This window comes from Stenella coeruleoalba (assembly GCF_951394435.1).
Source record: "Stenella coeruleoalba genome assembly, chromosome: 20".
Lineage (NCBI taxonomy): Eukaryota > Metazoa > Chordata > Mammalia > Artiodactyla > Delphinidae > Stenella > Stenella coeruleoalba.
In genome coordinates, this window is record NC_137166.1 from 57,510,847 (window position 1) to 57,527,838 (window position 16,992).

Sequence of the window (16,992 nt, forward strand, 5' to 3'; positions counted from 1 at the left end):
CTGCCCCGGTCCGGGAGGATCCCACATGCTGCGGGGCGGCTGGGCCCATGAGCCATGGCCGCTGAGCCTGCGTGTCCGGAGCCTGTGCTCCGCAACGGGAGAGGCCACAACAGTGAGAGGCCCGCGTACCGAAAAAATAAATAAATAAATAAATAAATAAATAAATAAATAAATAAATTTAGGGACTTCCCTGGTGGTACAGTGGTTAAGAATCTGCCTGCCAATACAGGTGACACGGTTTCGATCCCTGGTCCAGGAACATCCTACATGCTGTGGCGCCACTAAGCCTGTGAGCTGCAACTACAGACCCCGCGTGCCTATTGCCCACGAGCCACAACTACTGAAGCCTGTGAGCCACAACTACTGAGCCCACATGCTGCAACTACTAAAGCCCATGTGCCCAGAGTCCGTGCTCCGCAACAAGGGAAGCCACCGCCACAAGAAGCCCGTGCACCGCAACAGAGTAGCCCCCGCTCTCTGCAACTAGAGAAAGCCTGCACGCAGCAACGAAGACCCAGCACAGCCAAATATAATAAATCAATAAAATAAATAAATTAAAAAAAAAAAAGAATGTTGCCTTCAGTAGCTCCCTGGTGGTCCAGTGGTTAGGACTCGGCCGTGGGCCTGGGTTCAATCCCTATGCGGGGAACTAAGATCATGCAAGCCGGGCAGTGGGGCCAAAAAAAAAAAGAATATTGCCTTCTCAGGTTTTAAATCTTCCTCTTTTTAATTTGTAGTACTTAAAAAAATAGTAGTAGTTATTGAATTTATTATTTATATATTAACTCTTTTAAAATTATAGGTAGCTCAATATCTTCTTAAAGGGTTTTTTTCTTGTTTCAATTTTAATTTTTTTTAAATAAAAGAAGCCTGCTATTATCATATAGTTTGTGCATATGCTATGAAAATTTTTATATTTGCTTTGAGAACTCCTGCAAGGCATGACAAATTAATAGTGTTGTAGAATGTGAAATAAAGTGGAATCACTGATGTCAAGGGGTTTTAACGTGGAGCTGGGAGGCTATTAATTAGTGGACATCCTGCACCTCCCCACCTGGTGAAACCATGAACTTTTGATCTGAGCCAACCTGCAAATATTCCAAGGACTCTGCAATAACACTTGCAACTTGTCACACTAATGGACTATTACTTCCTTCTAGTGATAGTCTTAGTACATAATCCTGTTCAACCAAGACTAACTTCTGCCTCCAATTCCAATTAAAATTCTGTAATACAAAACTCTCTTTGCATTTAAAATCCCCTGTATTTTACTCCCTAGCAGAATACCTTTTGGGTTGCTACTTGAATGCGTGTCCCGAATTGCAATTCTGTGATCCCAAGTAAATGTGTTGTGCTTGATTACTGCCTCTCAGGTTTACTGAGGTGGACAGTATCAACGATAGACTAATGTTATCTAACTTTATGTAGTTATTATTTTAGACAATAATGAAGCACACCGAGATATTTTTTTGCATATAATTCCCTTTTTCATTCCAAAATCTTATTGAATTGATTTTTCTTACTTGAAAACTCTTCCAAGATTTTCATAAAGAAACAAAAACAACAAATAAGGACTGTGGCTTGTCTCAGTCTTTTCACAACTGGAATGCATTTTTTTCTAATCCTATATAAAGTTTTATGCTGAGAAATAGGAGCTAAAGCAGAATTTTATAAATGTGGATACAGGTTTTGCTGGGTCTAATTTTATGTGTTTTATTTATTTATTTTTTTTAATTTGAAATATAGTCGAAACTAAGGTTCCCTTAGTTTCAGGTGCTGTAAATACATTTTTTTCCTGGCCGCGCCATGCACCTTGGGGGATCTTATTTCCCTGACTAAGGATCGAACCCGCCCCCGCTGCAGTGGAAGCCCGGAGTCTTACCCACTTTACCGCCAGGGAAATCCCTTGACGCGTTTTTAATTTGTCCTTCCCGCACCTACTTGGCCCATTAATGCCCAAACAGGTTGGGGGTGGGTCTAGTCCGCACCGCACTCGGTGGCTTGAGGGGAACTACATTACCTAGAAGACTGTGCGCGGATCGGCTTGTTCTCCGCACCAATGAAGGCCCCAAACAGAGGTTCTTCCGGGATTGTGAAATACGAGGGGACGGAACTTCCGGTGTCTTTCTGTTGGCGGCGGTTTGGGGACTTTCCTGCGTTTGCAGGACCCAAAGCTCTAGATCACTAGGTGCAGCCCAGGTAACGGAAACTGGAAAAAGCTCGAGGGGACGCCGTCCACACTCCGCGGGAGTGAGCGGGATGCGGAACCTGCTTCCGGAATATTCGGACCACGTTACCACCATTATCCCGCCGCGCTCAACGGGTCCTACGGCAACCAGCGGGCTACAAGACCCGACCTGTAAGGTCGGATCTTAACAAACGGCACCGCGAAACAGAGGAAAGCTTCAAGTGAGCTTTATTAGGGAGCGCTCCCGGGCGAGGTTCACTGGTCCGAGAGAAAGGGGTCAGAGAAGTCGCGCCCAGTACTGGATGAGAGGGATTTTTATTGGGGTAAAAGCAGAAGGCGGCTTGCAAGGGGAGGGGGTGGTTTGCTATACAGGGTAATTCCTTATTTGGTGAGGATACAGCAGGGCCAGGTGTTGGTTGGTCTGTTGTGGGGCGTAAGCCCATTTTCCCTTCCCATCAGCCCCATGGTTTTCTGGGCAGGAAGTTAGAGTCTCTTGTTGATTCCCAGAACAGGTGAGGTCGTTATGTCCCAATGCCTCTCCTACCTCATACTGGTCGATGTTTACTCTTACCCCCCGGGCCTCCTTTCACCCGGGCCAACAGACCTTACACGACCTAGGTGACTGTTGGGGCCCCCCAGATCCTGACCCGAATCCTCAAGCCTACAATGAGGGTCTCCTGTTCAGGGCACTGCGGTTCAGGCCCCTGTCTCCAGAACTTTAGGTGTGCGTGTGTGGTGGCCCTATTTCTGACAGGCCGTGTGGACAGTGTTAAAGGCTGGGGGCTTGGCACGTGCAAATCCTTGGAGAGTCACAAGAGCCGGGAACATTCTGGAAACCTGGGGTTGGAGTCCCTTCTTCAGAGACGTGGCATTATGGAGGAGTCGTATGAGCCCTTCTGGGCCAACAGTCGGCATTTTGGAAGTCATGGAGGGTTGTGAATAAATCAGGAAGACACACTGAGTTAGTTTTAAAGTATTTCAGAGGCTGTTCAGGGGAGAACAGACTGGGAAGGGGGAGCTGAGGGTGGAGGCAGGGAGACCTGGGAGAGCCTAGTGCATTCCACTCCAGAGAGTAAGTTGGTTTCTGGACCAGAGTGGTGCCTATGGAACTTATTGACCTGAAACAAATAGCCTCCCAGCTATTTCTTCTGCAAAGATGAGTTTTTTTCGGGATCATCAGGGAATTGCAATTGAGATGTGTGGCCATGATGAACTAACACTTTTATAGAGATTAAAGAGGGAAGTTAGAAGGGCTATAGTCACCAGAGTCCATGGCTTTTCGTTGCCTGAGTCCTTTCCAGGAGAGAAGAGAGTCGTCTTCTTCCTTTTGGATACTGTTATTGTCTCAGGTCAGTAAGGGCTCCCCCTTCTGGTGTGCCAACTCTAACTGAGGTTTCTGTTTATTAATTTTTTACAAAGGAATACAACTAATAAGGTTCATAATAAATCTGCAAGATAATTGACAATGAATGTTGTTCTAAGCAAAAGGACAGAGTAAAGGACAATAAAGATTTTCTTTTGGCTGAGCATCTGGAAGACATGTCAGGGAGAGATTAAAATTGGATTTTGGAGGGAGTTCCCTGGTGGTCCAGTGGTTAACACTTGGCGCTTTCACTGTTGTGGCCCTGGGTTCAACCCCTGGCGGGGGAACTAAGTAAGATCTTGCAAGTTGTGTGGGGCAGCCAAAAAAAAAAAGTAAGGAGTTAACAGTCGGGGCCAATTGGTGACACAGGGGCTGCTGGAGTCCCTAATCTGGAATTGGGGGAGGAGGTCACTAGCTCAGTAATGTCCATGTGGTGACAGCCTAAGTCCTGGACTCTGGCCATGTCTGGACTCAAATTTAGGAGGGAAAGTCTTGTCACTTTTCTGTGCAAGGAGACCTCAGATCAAAGTAGAGAGACCTGGGGTTGGAGGGCAGGGCAAACTGGGTGGGACTTTCTGAGGTTGCCTGAAGATGGGAGGGTCCTGTGGTTCCAGGGCTTTCTGGGGAAGCAAGGGTATAAGGAGTAAGGAGCCTTGCCTGAGATGGAGATGGAGAAGGAGTTGTGAGATTGTATAGATTCACTGTTCTGAACACTCAGCCGACTGCCCACTCCTTGTGGAGTCAGAAAAATGTCAGCCATGCTGGTGGAGCAGCCCAGGCCCAGTCAAGGGCACACGTGCCTCAGCTCTCCCAGGAAACTACAAGGTTAAAAATGTATAGATTTGGCAAGTTAATCTTGTGTAAGCAAGTAATAACTGCTTAAAATGAGAATATATATCTGTGTTATAATAATATATATATGTTTAGGTTTTGTCTTGAGTTCTTCACATAGAGCTCTGAACCCCTTAGAATTGCCTGGGAATTAGGACTGTTTTTGTTATTCACAACTAGCCCTTTTTATCACGTGGAAGTTTATTATAATGAAGTGACATAGGGTGGATTCTCCAGATACCCTCAGGATGGGACTGCTCTCTAGAAAAAACAAGTGAGTAGAAGTTTCAACTCCCAGACCTACCCGGCAACTCCTAAGGATCTGAGGGGACCTGGAGATTAAGTATAAAAACTGCTGAACAATGAAGTTCAAGGTTCCTTCAGATTGGTGAACACATTGAAATTGTGGAAGTGCTGGAAGGGTGGCATGTACTGAAAGGGCCTGGAAACCCCTGATGCCCTCTACCTCCCCCACCCTGACGTAGACGTCATTTCCATTTGACTGTTCCTAAATTGTATACATTACAGTAAACCGGAAAAAGTAAGAAAAGTGTTTTCCTAACTTCATGGGTCATTTCAGCAAATTATCAAAACCGAGGAGGGGTTTATGGGAAACCCTGAATTTGTAGCCAAGTGGGACAGAAGTCCTGGTAGCCTGGGGACCAGGGATCGGAACTGGTTTCTCAAAAGAGGGCAGTTTATTGGCCTGATGCCTTAAACCAGTGGATTCTATCACTAATTTCAGGTAGTGTAATAATAGGAATGAATTGTAGGGCACCAGGGTGGTGTCATAAAATTAGATAATTGGTGGTTGAGAAAAGATACTTTGTCTCAGAAAGCCTTGAAAGACATGTAAGAAAAACGTAATTTTCAAAAACATTTATAGAAATCTTAATCCTGTGTTCTGTAATAGCTGAATCTTACCATGGGAGAGGTAATAATGCATTTGGTATGTACACATTATGAGACAGACATCCTAAGTGTTGCCGTTTACATGAAGACACTGAGACTCAAAGAGGGTGAGTGGGTTCTTTTTGCCACACCACACGGCATGTGGGATCTTAGTTCCCCAACCAGGGATGGCACCTGGGCTCCCTGCAGTGGAAGCTTGAAGTCTTAACCACTGGACCACCAGGGAAGTCCCAAGGACATTGAGTCTTTGTCTAAGGCTATCGAGTTGTCAAGCTATAGTTCTGAAGAGTGAGGATCTGAGGTCAGAGGTCAGCCTCAGATGACTCATGTCCAGGAAAAGGAAGGGAAGAAACAGCTCAGCCTTTACATCCTCACCATAATCACCTTTATCTCAGATACTCCCTCTTTTCACAGGTTCCCATGGTAGAAGCAGCATTTATGGTCCCTGGACAGGTAAGTGGAAGAAGCCCCTGTACCTACCCAGACGTCATCCCTACCCCTGGTCCTGACACACAGATATAGGAGACAGTGTTGTCCTGGGATTATGGACCCTTAGGTCTGGACCCTGGCATCATCTCAGGCACAGGATCATTAATCAAGGCAGAAGTTGTACAGAGGTGTTCCCATGTGTCCAGTGGAGAAGGTCAAGTGGTGACATGTCCTTGGGCACAGCCTGGAGATGAAACTGAGAGGGGAATGTTCAGGGAACTGCAGGACCCATGACTTGGGCTGATAAAGACTGAAGTCATGAGTCATTCCTGGGATGGGAGCCTGAGGAGCTGGGCCTCTCCTGAAGGGGCGGGTCCATGCCATGTTGGCCGCAGAGGAGGGAAGTGATCTGACGCTGGGTCTGAAGAGGCTGCTCTGCCTGCAGAGAGGAGGAAGATGGTGGTGGTAGTGGGGGTGGGGTGCAAAGGAGCCAGGGGTCCAGTGGAAGGCACAGTCCTGTTGAATGTCGATTGTGGCTGGATCCTGGCAATGGCTCTGTAGCAGGAGAGGAAGTGAGTTTCTCAATCTCATTGGTGGTACACCTGACTTTCTGCTGTACAGGATGAGAAAGAATAGTCTGACATGACCCCAGGATGTTTGCCTCTAAGTGATGGTGGGGATGCCATGTCTGAGACGGGAAGTCAAAAGTAGGAGTAATGGACAGAAGGAATCTCCAGAGTTCTGTGTCCCCATGCTGAGTCTGAGATATTGTTGGGGTGTCTCACAGGAGGTGTCAACTGGGCCATTGGAAACACACCTGGAGTTCAGGGAAGGTGGGGTTCAGGATTGAAGATACCCCTTAGCAGGTGGATGGCATGTGGACCATGTCAGATTCCAGGCCCTCAGGTCATGTGTGGGTGCCATGAAAGTTGTAGGGTGGGGAGGGTGTTCTCCGTGGACTGGCTCATCTCCCTGGGCACAGGGACAGGGGTGGCTGTCATCACTAAGATGGATGAGGCAGTGCAGTGACCATGAGTGTGGGGGGGGGTGCAAGTGGCCTCAGGGGAAGTCCTTGTCGTGGCACAGGATTTGAAAGGGTGGATAAGGTATGGATTCAGAGCAAAGCAGGAATGGAGGTCAGATGACAGGGAGGTAAGGCCTGGGGCATTGTTTCCCCTCCACAGGTTCAAAGTTTTGTGATGACAGTGGTTGGAACCTGAAGAGTGTGAGACTGGATGACAGAACAGCTGAGGGCAGATGAGAGCAGCTGGGACAGCGTCTTGGGCTTGGCTGGGGGGTGGGGGGCGGGGCTTGGAAACAGAGGAGCAGAGAGAGGAAGGGGTGAGTGCTGCGGGGTCAGCACGTGGGACACTGTGGAGGACTAGGGCTCTGGGCATCTGACCCCACACAATGTCTGGGTGCTGATGTGGGAACAGGGATCAAGGCCTTGTGGGGGTATGGAAAAAAGTGCTGGGACCACCTGTAGCAGCGGGTCCTACAGAGGCCTGGGGAAGCACCGCGTGCTGGGTGGCACATGGGGAACAGAGTGAGGTGCCGAAGGCCTGAGGCTGAGGTGGTGGCGTGGGGGTCACGGTCGGGCACATGAGGGAGTTGTGAACCTGCAGCGCTGGGCAATGGAGAGGGAGGGAGTGTGAGCATGGACTCAGGGCCTTTATCCCCACACTTTACTCCAGGGGGCTGAGGACAAGTGTCATTGTATGTGGGATGGTCTGTTTGATCTCAGGAGAGTCGACTCTGAGGAGAGTGGCTGGGGTTTTGTGTGGCAGCCCCAAAGCATCTGTGAGACTGCTTGTCTCCCTCTCTGTTTTAACTGAATGATGTAATTCTAGCAGGTTCCTGTGACATGAGGACCTGGTGTGTCCTCTGAGCTGGGTCACTGGGGTAGACGACCATGATCTGGGGTCCTGGTTGCAGAGGCTGCTGTGAACTCACTTGTCCCCCTCATGACAGGGCCATGTGATCTTTGAGGATGTGGCTGTGTCCTTCTCCCAGGAGGAGTGGGATCTCCTTAACGATGCTCAGAGACTCCTGTACTGTGACGTGATGCTGGAGAACCTGTCACTTATAGCCTCCCTGGGTAAGGACCCCTGTTCCACACCATTGCCCCGTATGGGACTCTGCCCTTCTTTTTGCATGGCTCACTCCATCCTTCCCAGCCTGGACCTTGGACATTGCTTACTTCCCCGATTTCCTGGCACTTGAGCTGCATTCCCCCACCCTGTGTGTGTTCAGCCCTGTACCATAGGCTCTGAAGCCTTTCACAGAAGCCTTTGGTCTCAGAGGCTTGAAGCCTGTCCAGCTGATGCCACTTAGCTTTGCCACTGCTAGGTGTGTTGACTGTTCAGATGTGTGCAAGATCCGTGTCACACATTCTAACCCTTTTTTTGCACTGCCTGTGTCAGGAATTACAGACACTTACATGGTCAGCATTTGTGGTCAACCCTAGATTATTTTTGCAAGACTCCTTAAGGTTCTTCTAGTGATACATTTTTTTTCCTGAAATCTGTCATTGGTTGGTTCACTCTGGGCCAGTGTCTTTCTCCTAATGGCCCTATTTTCCTCTGAGGAGTTTGATCTGGTAGGGCTCATAGTCACCCAGCCTGAGCTGAGAGGTGGAGGCAACCCTGGGTGCCTGACGAGGTAGGCCCCTGTCTAGTCATAGGACGAGGGTTAATTACATCCTGAGCCTGGTGAGCAGGAGCTGTAGGAAGGCATGATATCATTGATGAGTTCTAATCCTACAGGAAAATGTCCTTTGCTCTCTCTTCTTTCAGCGTCAAGACTCATCATGCTCATACTTAATTTCTTTCTTCCACTTCTCCCCATTTTGACACTTTGCCCACTTTTCATTTCTACTGTGATTTCTGACTCCTGTTTTCCACCTTAGTGTCCTCCACACCTCTCCTTTCCCCCTGTTTGCACTGTTCTCCAATTTTATGTATTTTGTATATTGTATATGCATATCGTTAATGTATCATGAGAGATACATGTTTACTTATATTGTCTTTGAACACTGATAGTCCGGTGTAATTGCATTTTCCTGGATTGAGACACGCATTCTACAGAGCTGACCCTTGTCACCACCAGAAAGTCTTGCTGAAAGCCATTGGCCGAGGAGTGGGTTGTTCTAGCCTCTCCTCTCAGCACGGCGCGACATCCTGGTATCCTGTGTTCTTGCGGGTTTGAGACATTTCCTATTCTGTGACCATCAGAGCCCTAGTATTGCACAGTATCCCCTTCTACCACTTGACCCTTCCTCCCTTGTTTTAATAACAAACCCATGGGCTTACACCTACATGTGTCATGCACAAATTTGTAGTAGACTCCTGTACCACCAATGTCTCCATACAGTTTATCAGCATTTTTGTGCTTTCAGGGTGTTGGTGTGCAGTAGGTACTGAGGAGGCTGCTTCTGAACAATGTGTTTCTGTAGAACTAGTGACACAAGACAGGAATCCAAATCCAGACAGATCTATCCTGAAGACTCTTACTTTGGATATGGGTGCCCTGGTAGAGAAATGTGTTTTGTACCTGGCTGAGCACCAAGGAGTGCATTCTGGGCTGAAACCATCCTCTTCTGGGGCCTGTGGGAAAATGTTCACTTCTCACCTACAACATCACCAGAAGCAGCCCAGTGGAGAGAAACACCTCAGAAGCGAGGAAAATGGAGCCTTGCTTATGACAAGCTGCAAAGTCTTTTTACCCAACAATATGTTCACATGCAGAGAGGTTGAGAAGGCATTCCTAAGAAGCTTGGGCTTTCCCCATCACCAGCCGTCCCACGATGGAGAGCACCCAGGTAGAAGCAGGCAGAGCAGGGAGGTCTCTCACCCTGGGCAAGGGCATTATGAGTGCAATGAATGTGGCAAAGCCTTCAGTAAGAAGTATAAATTCATGGAGCACCTGAGAGTTCACACTGGTGAAAAACCTTATGAGTGCAGTGACTGCGGGAAGTTCTTTAGACTCACCTCCAGTCTTACTCACCATAGGAAGGTTCACATAGGAAAAAGGCTTCATGAGTGCCCTAATTGTGGGAAAGTGTTTGCCCACAAATATAAACTTGTTGAGCACCAGAGAATCCACACTGGAGAAAGACCCTATGAGTGTAATCAATGTGGGAAAGCTTTCCTTCAAAAGGATACACTTGTTAGGCACCAAAAAGTCCACACTGGAGAAAGTTCTCATAAGAGCAGTGAATGTGGGAAGCCCTTCCTTTACAAAAAAAACCTCCTTGTGCATCAGAGGAGAAAAGAAAAGCCTTATGAGTGTAGCAAATGTGGGAAGTCATTCGTCTTCAAAAAAAGGCTTCTTGATCACCAGCGAATCCACACCGGAGAAAAGCCTTATATGTGCAGTGAATGTGGGAAAGCCTATGTCTACAAAGGAAGTCTTGTTGTGCATAAGAGAAGTCATACTGGAGAAAAGGCTTATGGATGTAAATGTGGGAAGTTCTTTACAAGCAGCTCTGCCCTCAGTAAACACCAGAATGTTCACACTGCAGAAAGGCCTTATGAGTGCAGTGAATGTGGGAAAGCTTTCAAGGTCAAAATTAAACTTGTTGAGCACCAGAGAATCCACACTGGAGAAAAACCCTATGAGTGTAATCAGTGTGGGAAAGCCTTCAAGCTCAAGTATTCACTTGTTCGGCACCAAACTGTCCACACTGGAGAAAAGCCTTTTAATTGCAATGAATGTGGCAAGCCTTTCAGTTACAAAACAAGTCTTCTTGAGCACCAGAGAATCCACACTGGAGAAAGGCCTCACACATGCAATAAATGTGGGGAAGGCTTTGTCTACAGAAGAAGTCTTGTTGTCCACCAGAGAATCCATACTGGAGAAAGGCCTTATATGTGCAGTGAATGTGGAGAAGCCTTTGTCTATAGAAGAGGTCTTATTGCCCACCAGGGAATCCATACTAGAGGAAAACCTTGAGTGTAGTTCCTTGCAGGCAGCTCCAGGCTCATAAAAAACAAGAAAGTTCACACTGGAGAAATGCCCTCCAGACTTAAACTTTCCTTCACTTGAGTTAATATCTAGCAGCATATAGAGTAGGTGTCATAGAGTAAGTGAAAATTTAACTTACGTGGAGCCAAACTTTCGTAGACTGGTAGTATCCTGTTACAGTCTTACCAGAAGCACCAGAACGTGAGTTCCTGTTCTTTACATTCTTATCAACACTTGGTATGGTCAGGCTTTCTAACTTCAGTGATGTAAGAGGTGTATAGTGGTATCTAGTGATTTTAACTAGTATTTCCCTATTGACATGATGTTGAGTGGTTTTTCATGTGATAATTTCATTCATAGTTTTTTGAAATTTCTGTTTATATGATTTGTCATCTTAATTACTGAGTTTTGACATTTCTTCATGGATTATTGATTAAGGTTCTCTAATGGAAATATCTGACATTATTTTCATCCAGAATTGGTCTTCTCATTTCAGTAGGTTTTCCAGAGAAAAAGTTTTCAGCTTTAATGGAGTCTTACTTGTGCATTTATTCTTTTACTGCTTATGCTTTTGGTGTTCTATCAATAAATGAAAAATGTTTCCCAAATTTAAAGACAGAAGTTTTTCTATGTTTCCTTCTGAAACTTTAAAGTTTAGTTTTTTTTATTGATGTAAATGATTCATATTTAGTTCATTTTTGGAAGTTCTTTTTAAAATATGGATACCCAGTTGCTCCAGTGATACTGACTTAAATACCTTCTCCACTGAATTGCTTTTGTATCCTCATTGAAGGTCAATCATATGTATATGTTTACTTCTGAACTTTATCTTCTGTTGCATTTATCTACTTTATTTATGTCAATCCTTTCATGTGTTGAATAATTTGTTGTTTTAATATGCCTTGAAATCAAGGTGATGTACTCCTTGGACTTTCTTTTTCAAAGTTGTTATGGCCATTCTTACTCCTTTGCCTTTCCATGTGAATTTTAGAATCCACTTGTGAATTTGAACATCCCCAAAACCAACTAGGATTTTGACTGGAATTGCATTTAATCTTTAATTTAGAAAGGCATACTGAGTGTCCCAATTCATAAACATGATAGCTTATTTTATTTAGATCTTAGATTAATTTTTGTTAGCAATGTTTTTTAGTTTTCTGTTTATAAGTCTCGTATGACTTAAACATCCCCAGGTATTTTCTACATAGACTGATATAGTGAATGGAAACTTTAAAAAAATTTTTCAATTTCTGAATTTTTCATAGCTATTACAGTTAGATATTAAACTAAGGATAGAAGCAATCCTTCTTGATCTTATAAACATCTACAAAGAGTTATTAGAGGGACTTCCCTGGTGGTGCAGTGGCTTAGAATCCACCTGCCCTGGTCCGAGAAGATCCCACGTGCTGCGAAGCAACTAAACCCATGTACTACAACTACTAAGCCTGCACTCTAGAGCCCATGAGCCACGACTACTGAGCCCATGTGCCACAACTACTGAAGCCTGCATGCCTAGAGCCCGTGCTCTGCAACAAGAGAAGCCACCACAATGAGCAAGTCAAGCACCACAACAAAGAGTAACTTCCACTTGCTGCAACTAGAGGAAGCCTGCCTGCAGCAATGAAGACCCAACACAGCCAAAATTAAAAATAAATAAATTTATTTAAAAGAGCTATTAGAAATACTATACCTTTGATTGATTATTAAAATATTTGTGTTAGAATAAAAGGAGGACAGCTGCTTATTGTTCTGGAGCAGGCCCAGACCAAGAGTACTCCCTGGTGAGTGCCTTGGAAGGGTGGCTGGGTTGGAGCAGCCCAGGCAGGGAACAGTTTATTGGGGTTTTCTTTTTTGTTTTTTTGTTTTTAATTTATTTGGCTACATTGGCTCTTAGTTGTGGCAAGCAGGATATTCACTGCAGCATGCAGGATCTTTTCATTGCGGTGCATAGGCTCTTAGTTGCACAGGCTTCTCTAGTTGTGGCCCATGGGCTCCAGAGTGTGTGGGCTCAGTAGTTGAGGTGCATGGGCTTAGTTGCCCTGCAGCATGTGGGATCTTATTTCCCTGACCAGGAATTGGACCTGCGTCCTTTGCATTGGAAGGTGGATTCTTAACCACCAGACCACCAGAGCATTCCTTTTATTGACGATTTCTTTTCTCTTTCTTTTTAAAATTAATTTATTAAATTTATTTTTGGCTGCGCTGGGTCTTGTGGCTGTGTGTGGCCTTTTCTCTAGTTGCAGCGAGCAGGGGGTACTCTTTGTTGTGGTGGCTTTTCTTGTTGCAGAGCACACACAGGCTTTAGGCATGAGGGCTTTGGTAGTTGCAGCATATGGGCTCAGTTGTGGCACGTGGGCCCTAGAGCACATGGGTTTCAGTAGTTGCAGGGCGTGGGCTCAGTAGTTGTGGCACATGTGCTTAGTTGATCCACCACATGTGGGATCTTCCTGGACCAGGGATCGAACCTGTGTCCCCTGCATTGGCAGGCAGATTCTTAACCACTGGACCACCAGGGAAGTCCTATTGGCGTTTTCTTAAGCAGTACTTTAGGGAAAATTTATCCCACATTTAACACTTATAGAAAAAAATGTGTCAAATCAAGGAACTCAGATTCCACCTTCAGAAACTAGGAAAAGAAAAGAGAAATCCAGAGAAAGCAGAAGAAATTAATATCAAATCAAATATGAATGCCCTACAACTACTGAGCCTGTGCTGTAGGGCCTGCATGCTGCAACTTCTGAAGCCCATGCACCTAGAGCCCATGCTCCAAAACAAAGAGAAGCCAGTGCAATGAGAAGCCTGTGCACCACAATGAAGAGTAGCCTCTGCTCGCCACAACTAGAGAAAGCCTGTGCTTAGCAACAAAGACCCAACGCAGCCAAAAATAAAAATAAAATTTATTAAAAAAAACAAAAAACAAAAAAATAAAATTAACAAAAAACAACCCAATCGAGAAATGGACAAAATGGGAATTCCCTGGCAGTACATAGGTGGCCAACAGGCACATGAAAAGATGCTCAACATCACTAATTATTAGAGAAATGCAGATGAAAACTACAATGAAGTACCACGTCACACTGGTCAGAATGGCCATCATCAAGAAGTCTACAAATAACGTGCTGGAGAGGGTGTGGAGAAAACGGAAGCCTTCTACACTGTTGGTGGGAATTAAATTGGTGCAGCCACTGTGGAGAACAGTATGGAGGTTCCTTAAAAAACTAAAAATAAGAGCTGTCATATGATCCAACAATCCCACTCCTGGGCATACATCTGGAGAAAACTCTAATTGGAAAATATAGTGCACTGCTATGTTCATAGCAGCACTATATACAATCACCAGGGCATGGAACCAACCCACGTGTCCATCTATAGATGAATGGATAAAGATGTATATGTTAGGAGTATGGGATTAACAGATACACACCACTATATATAAATAGATAAACAATAGGATTTACTGTATAGCATAGTGAACCATATTCATTATCCTGTAATAACTTGCAATGGAAAAGAATCTGAAAGAATATGTTTTACATATATAATTTTGTAAAATATATGTATATATTTTACATATTTTTTCATATTTTGATAGATGTACTGCAAAGCAATTCAGTACACCAGAAACTAACGCAACATTGTAAATCAACTATATGACCATAAAAAGACATTTTTTAGAAAATACACATACCAAATGAAAGTATTAAAATAGATACGAAAATTTTTCTTTTTTACAAGATCCTCAGCAAGTGAAAGGAGAGCCCAGTCTACAAGCATGATAAGAACCTACTAAAGAATAAACTATTAGGCTATTTCTTGGGGTGGAACTATCAGAGTCTGACTTGGGATGGAAAGGGCTTTGAGCCAGGGTTGCCAGTTCAGGATGTGTAGTGAATTCCATCAGTGACCTCATTCTATCCACGTGCTCCCCATCTCCTCCAATGCTGCCACCCCAGCCCTCCCTACAGAGAGAAGGTGACCACCGACTCCTCACCTGTTCCATCTTGCCCTTCCTGCCAACGCCCTGAGTTCTGCCGCCTGCCATGGTCTTCATGGGATAACCCCCATCCAGGCCAGAAGAACTCCGTATGGGTGGGGGAATCTTGTGTGATGGGGCTGCCAAGAACACCTCAGTGGGCCGTACCAGCCACTGCAGGTCTGGGCTGGTCCGGATGGCAGTCACCCTTGGGATGAGGTTGGCACTGGAGCCGGCCAGGTCTATGCACAAGTCCTAGAAGGAAACAGGAGGGGAAAGCTGAGGGGACCAAGCAGGTTCTGGATACAGGTGGAGTGAGAGGGAGGAGAAACTGTCCTGGACTGCTCATTTCTTTTTATATGCCCCTCATCCTCGATGGAAGCTCTCCCCCTTTCTTCCCAAGAATTCTGTCCCCTCATCCTGGATGGAAAGTCTCCCCCTTTCCTCCCAAGAATTCTGTCCCTTCATCCTGAATGGAAGGTCGCCCATTTCCTCCCAAGAATTCTGCCGCGCACTGCCTTTCTCCTCCATCCTGCGACTGCGTTCCCATTATGCCCTCAGCATCACCGGCTCGAAAGGGGGTTCTTATAAATGTACTCGACTTCTGTACTGACGCAGGAGCCCCTCAAGAGTTTCCCGAGTGAACTCGCTTTTTATCGGTGAACCGCCTTACCACCAGCCCGCTTCCCCTCCTCCCCGCCCCTCCTGCCTGCTCCAGGCTGCCAGCGGAGGGAGGGCGCCCACTTTCTGCCGTCTCCCCGGGGAGCCGGGGTCCTGTGAGCAAGTCTCTGCTTGGCACGCGTTTGCTCGGCTCCCGCCGGACACAAGCCACAGCGCGCGGGCCGGAGCGCTCCGAAACAGCCGGCGCGGAAAAGGGACCATTCTTACCGGGACAAGCGTGCGTGCGCTTCCAGCAAGTCCAGGGCTCCCGGGACCGGGATGCTCCGGCCGGGACAGCCTCCCTCCCCGGCGAAGGAGGGACGCCGAACCGCGAGTCCCGCGAGCCCAGCCTTCCTGCGCATGGTCGGGAGAGCCAGTGCCGGAGGACTCGGCCAGGAAGTGACAGCAGGAGGAACCGTCCACGGCCCGGAAAGCGATGCAGCAGCGGGAGGACACCACGTGGTAGCACGCCAGGGGGTAGCGGGCGCTGAAGCGTGGCGTGCGTTGAAGCCGGAAGAATTCAGGGTGGTGGTAGGGTGCGGCTGGAGCGGGGCCGGGGCGGGGCGCGGTCCCTGCCCATCAGGCCGGCGGCTGGGTCCCCGACTGAGGAGCTAGCAGCCCAGAGGCGGGGAGCACTCGGCACCGCCTCCACTCTTTATAACAGTGTTTATGAATGAGACCTTACGTCACGGGGGTAAACCATCGCGGCGCCGGAGGGGTGGCGTGCGGGCCTGGACACATCTGCGCCCTCTTGGCCGCCCTCGCTTCTCTCGCAGCCCCTGCCGCCCGTCTGCCTGTGTTCCTTTATCATACGAGCGTTTAAGTAATGGGGTGTTAGGGTCCCGTGAAGCCCCCTAATTGAGCGAATTCGGGGATGACCTCCCTCAAGAAGGCAAGGAACGTCCGTGAAGCCTGCTGACGTAGACCTCCTTTGGGCATTACCTAATTTGGGGGAGGAACAGGCGGGAGCCGCTCCCGGGTACAGCCCGCCAGAAGATGCAGGGCGAGGCAGACAGGGCCGCGCAGAGCTCCCGGGACACTCGCACGTGTTCAAGGCGGACCCTTGTGCCCCGGGTCTGGTGGGGGCGCCTTTTTGCCAGTGTAGGAAGAGAGCCGGAACAATTCTGGGTCTCATGTATAGAAGAAACAGGTCCATGACTGCAAGGGGGTAAGCCGCGGTCCTGGAAGGAATGCGCCCCGACCCCCATTTCCGATGTTAGTCCTAATTCAGTGCGAACGGTGGAAGCAGACCCTCACCCCCTCGCCCCAAGCCCCCGGGCCCGACCAATACTAGGATTGTCACTGCGTATGGAAGCAGAAAGTCGGGGGTGTCCAAAATAAGAGACTAGGATAAACGACTTCCATGCTGGGTTTTGTTTTGTAAAACTTTTTAAATGGAAACAGCGCATTTATTATTATTTTTCTCGGCCTATGTGAGGATATTAGTGTTACTGTCAAATTCCGGCAGAATTTTCGGAAGCTGCATGCAAGGATGTCTGAGCAGATCGTTAGCCTCGTTCTGAGCTGGGGCTCCGGAGATGCGTGGAGGGGGCACGTTTTGTGGACAAGATCGTCAGCTCTGGGGAACCGGGTGGGGTGAGCTTCTTGGGGGAGCGCAAGTCCGAGCTGGGGAGGTGAGAGAGGTTCGTTCCTCCAGGGTGCTAGGCTGAC

The 16,992-nt window shown here is 47.2% G+C and overlaps 1 protein-coding gene across 2 annotated transcripts; it reads left to right on the top strand.

The window, feature by feature from the left end:
* Positions 1 to 1,697: 1,697 nt before the first annotated feature.
* Positions 1,698 to 14,001, top strand: LOC307178296 (uncharacterized protein). 2 transcript variants are annotated; one of them, XM_079906349.1, is made up of 4 exons: positions 1,698 to 2,409; positions 5,709 to 5,747; positions 7,695 to 7,821; positions 9,121 to 14,001. In XM_079906349.1, exons 2-4 carry the CDS (start codon positions 5,715 to 5,717, stop codon positions 10,674 to 10,676), a joined length of 1,716 nt encoding a protein of 571 aa, XP_079762475.1. In that variant the 5' UTR covers positions 1,698 to 2,409; positions 5,709 to 5,714; the 3' UTR covers positions 10,677 to 14,001. The 2 variants fall into 2 exon arrangements, with proteins under 2 accessions (XP_079762475.1, XP_079762474.1); XM_079906348.1 differs by lacking the exon at positions 1,698 to 2,409 and adding an exon at positions 2,797 to 3,537.
* Positions 14,002 to 16,992: the final 2,991 nt, after the last annotated feature.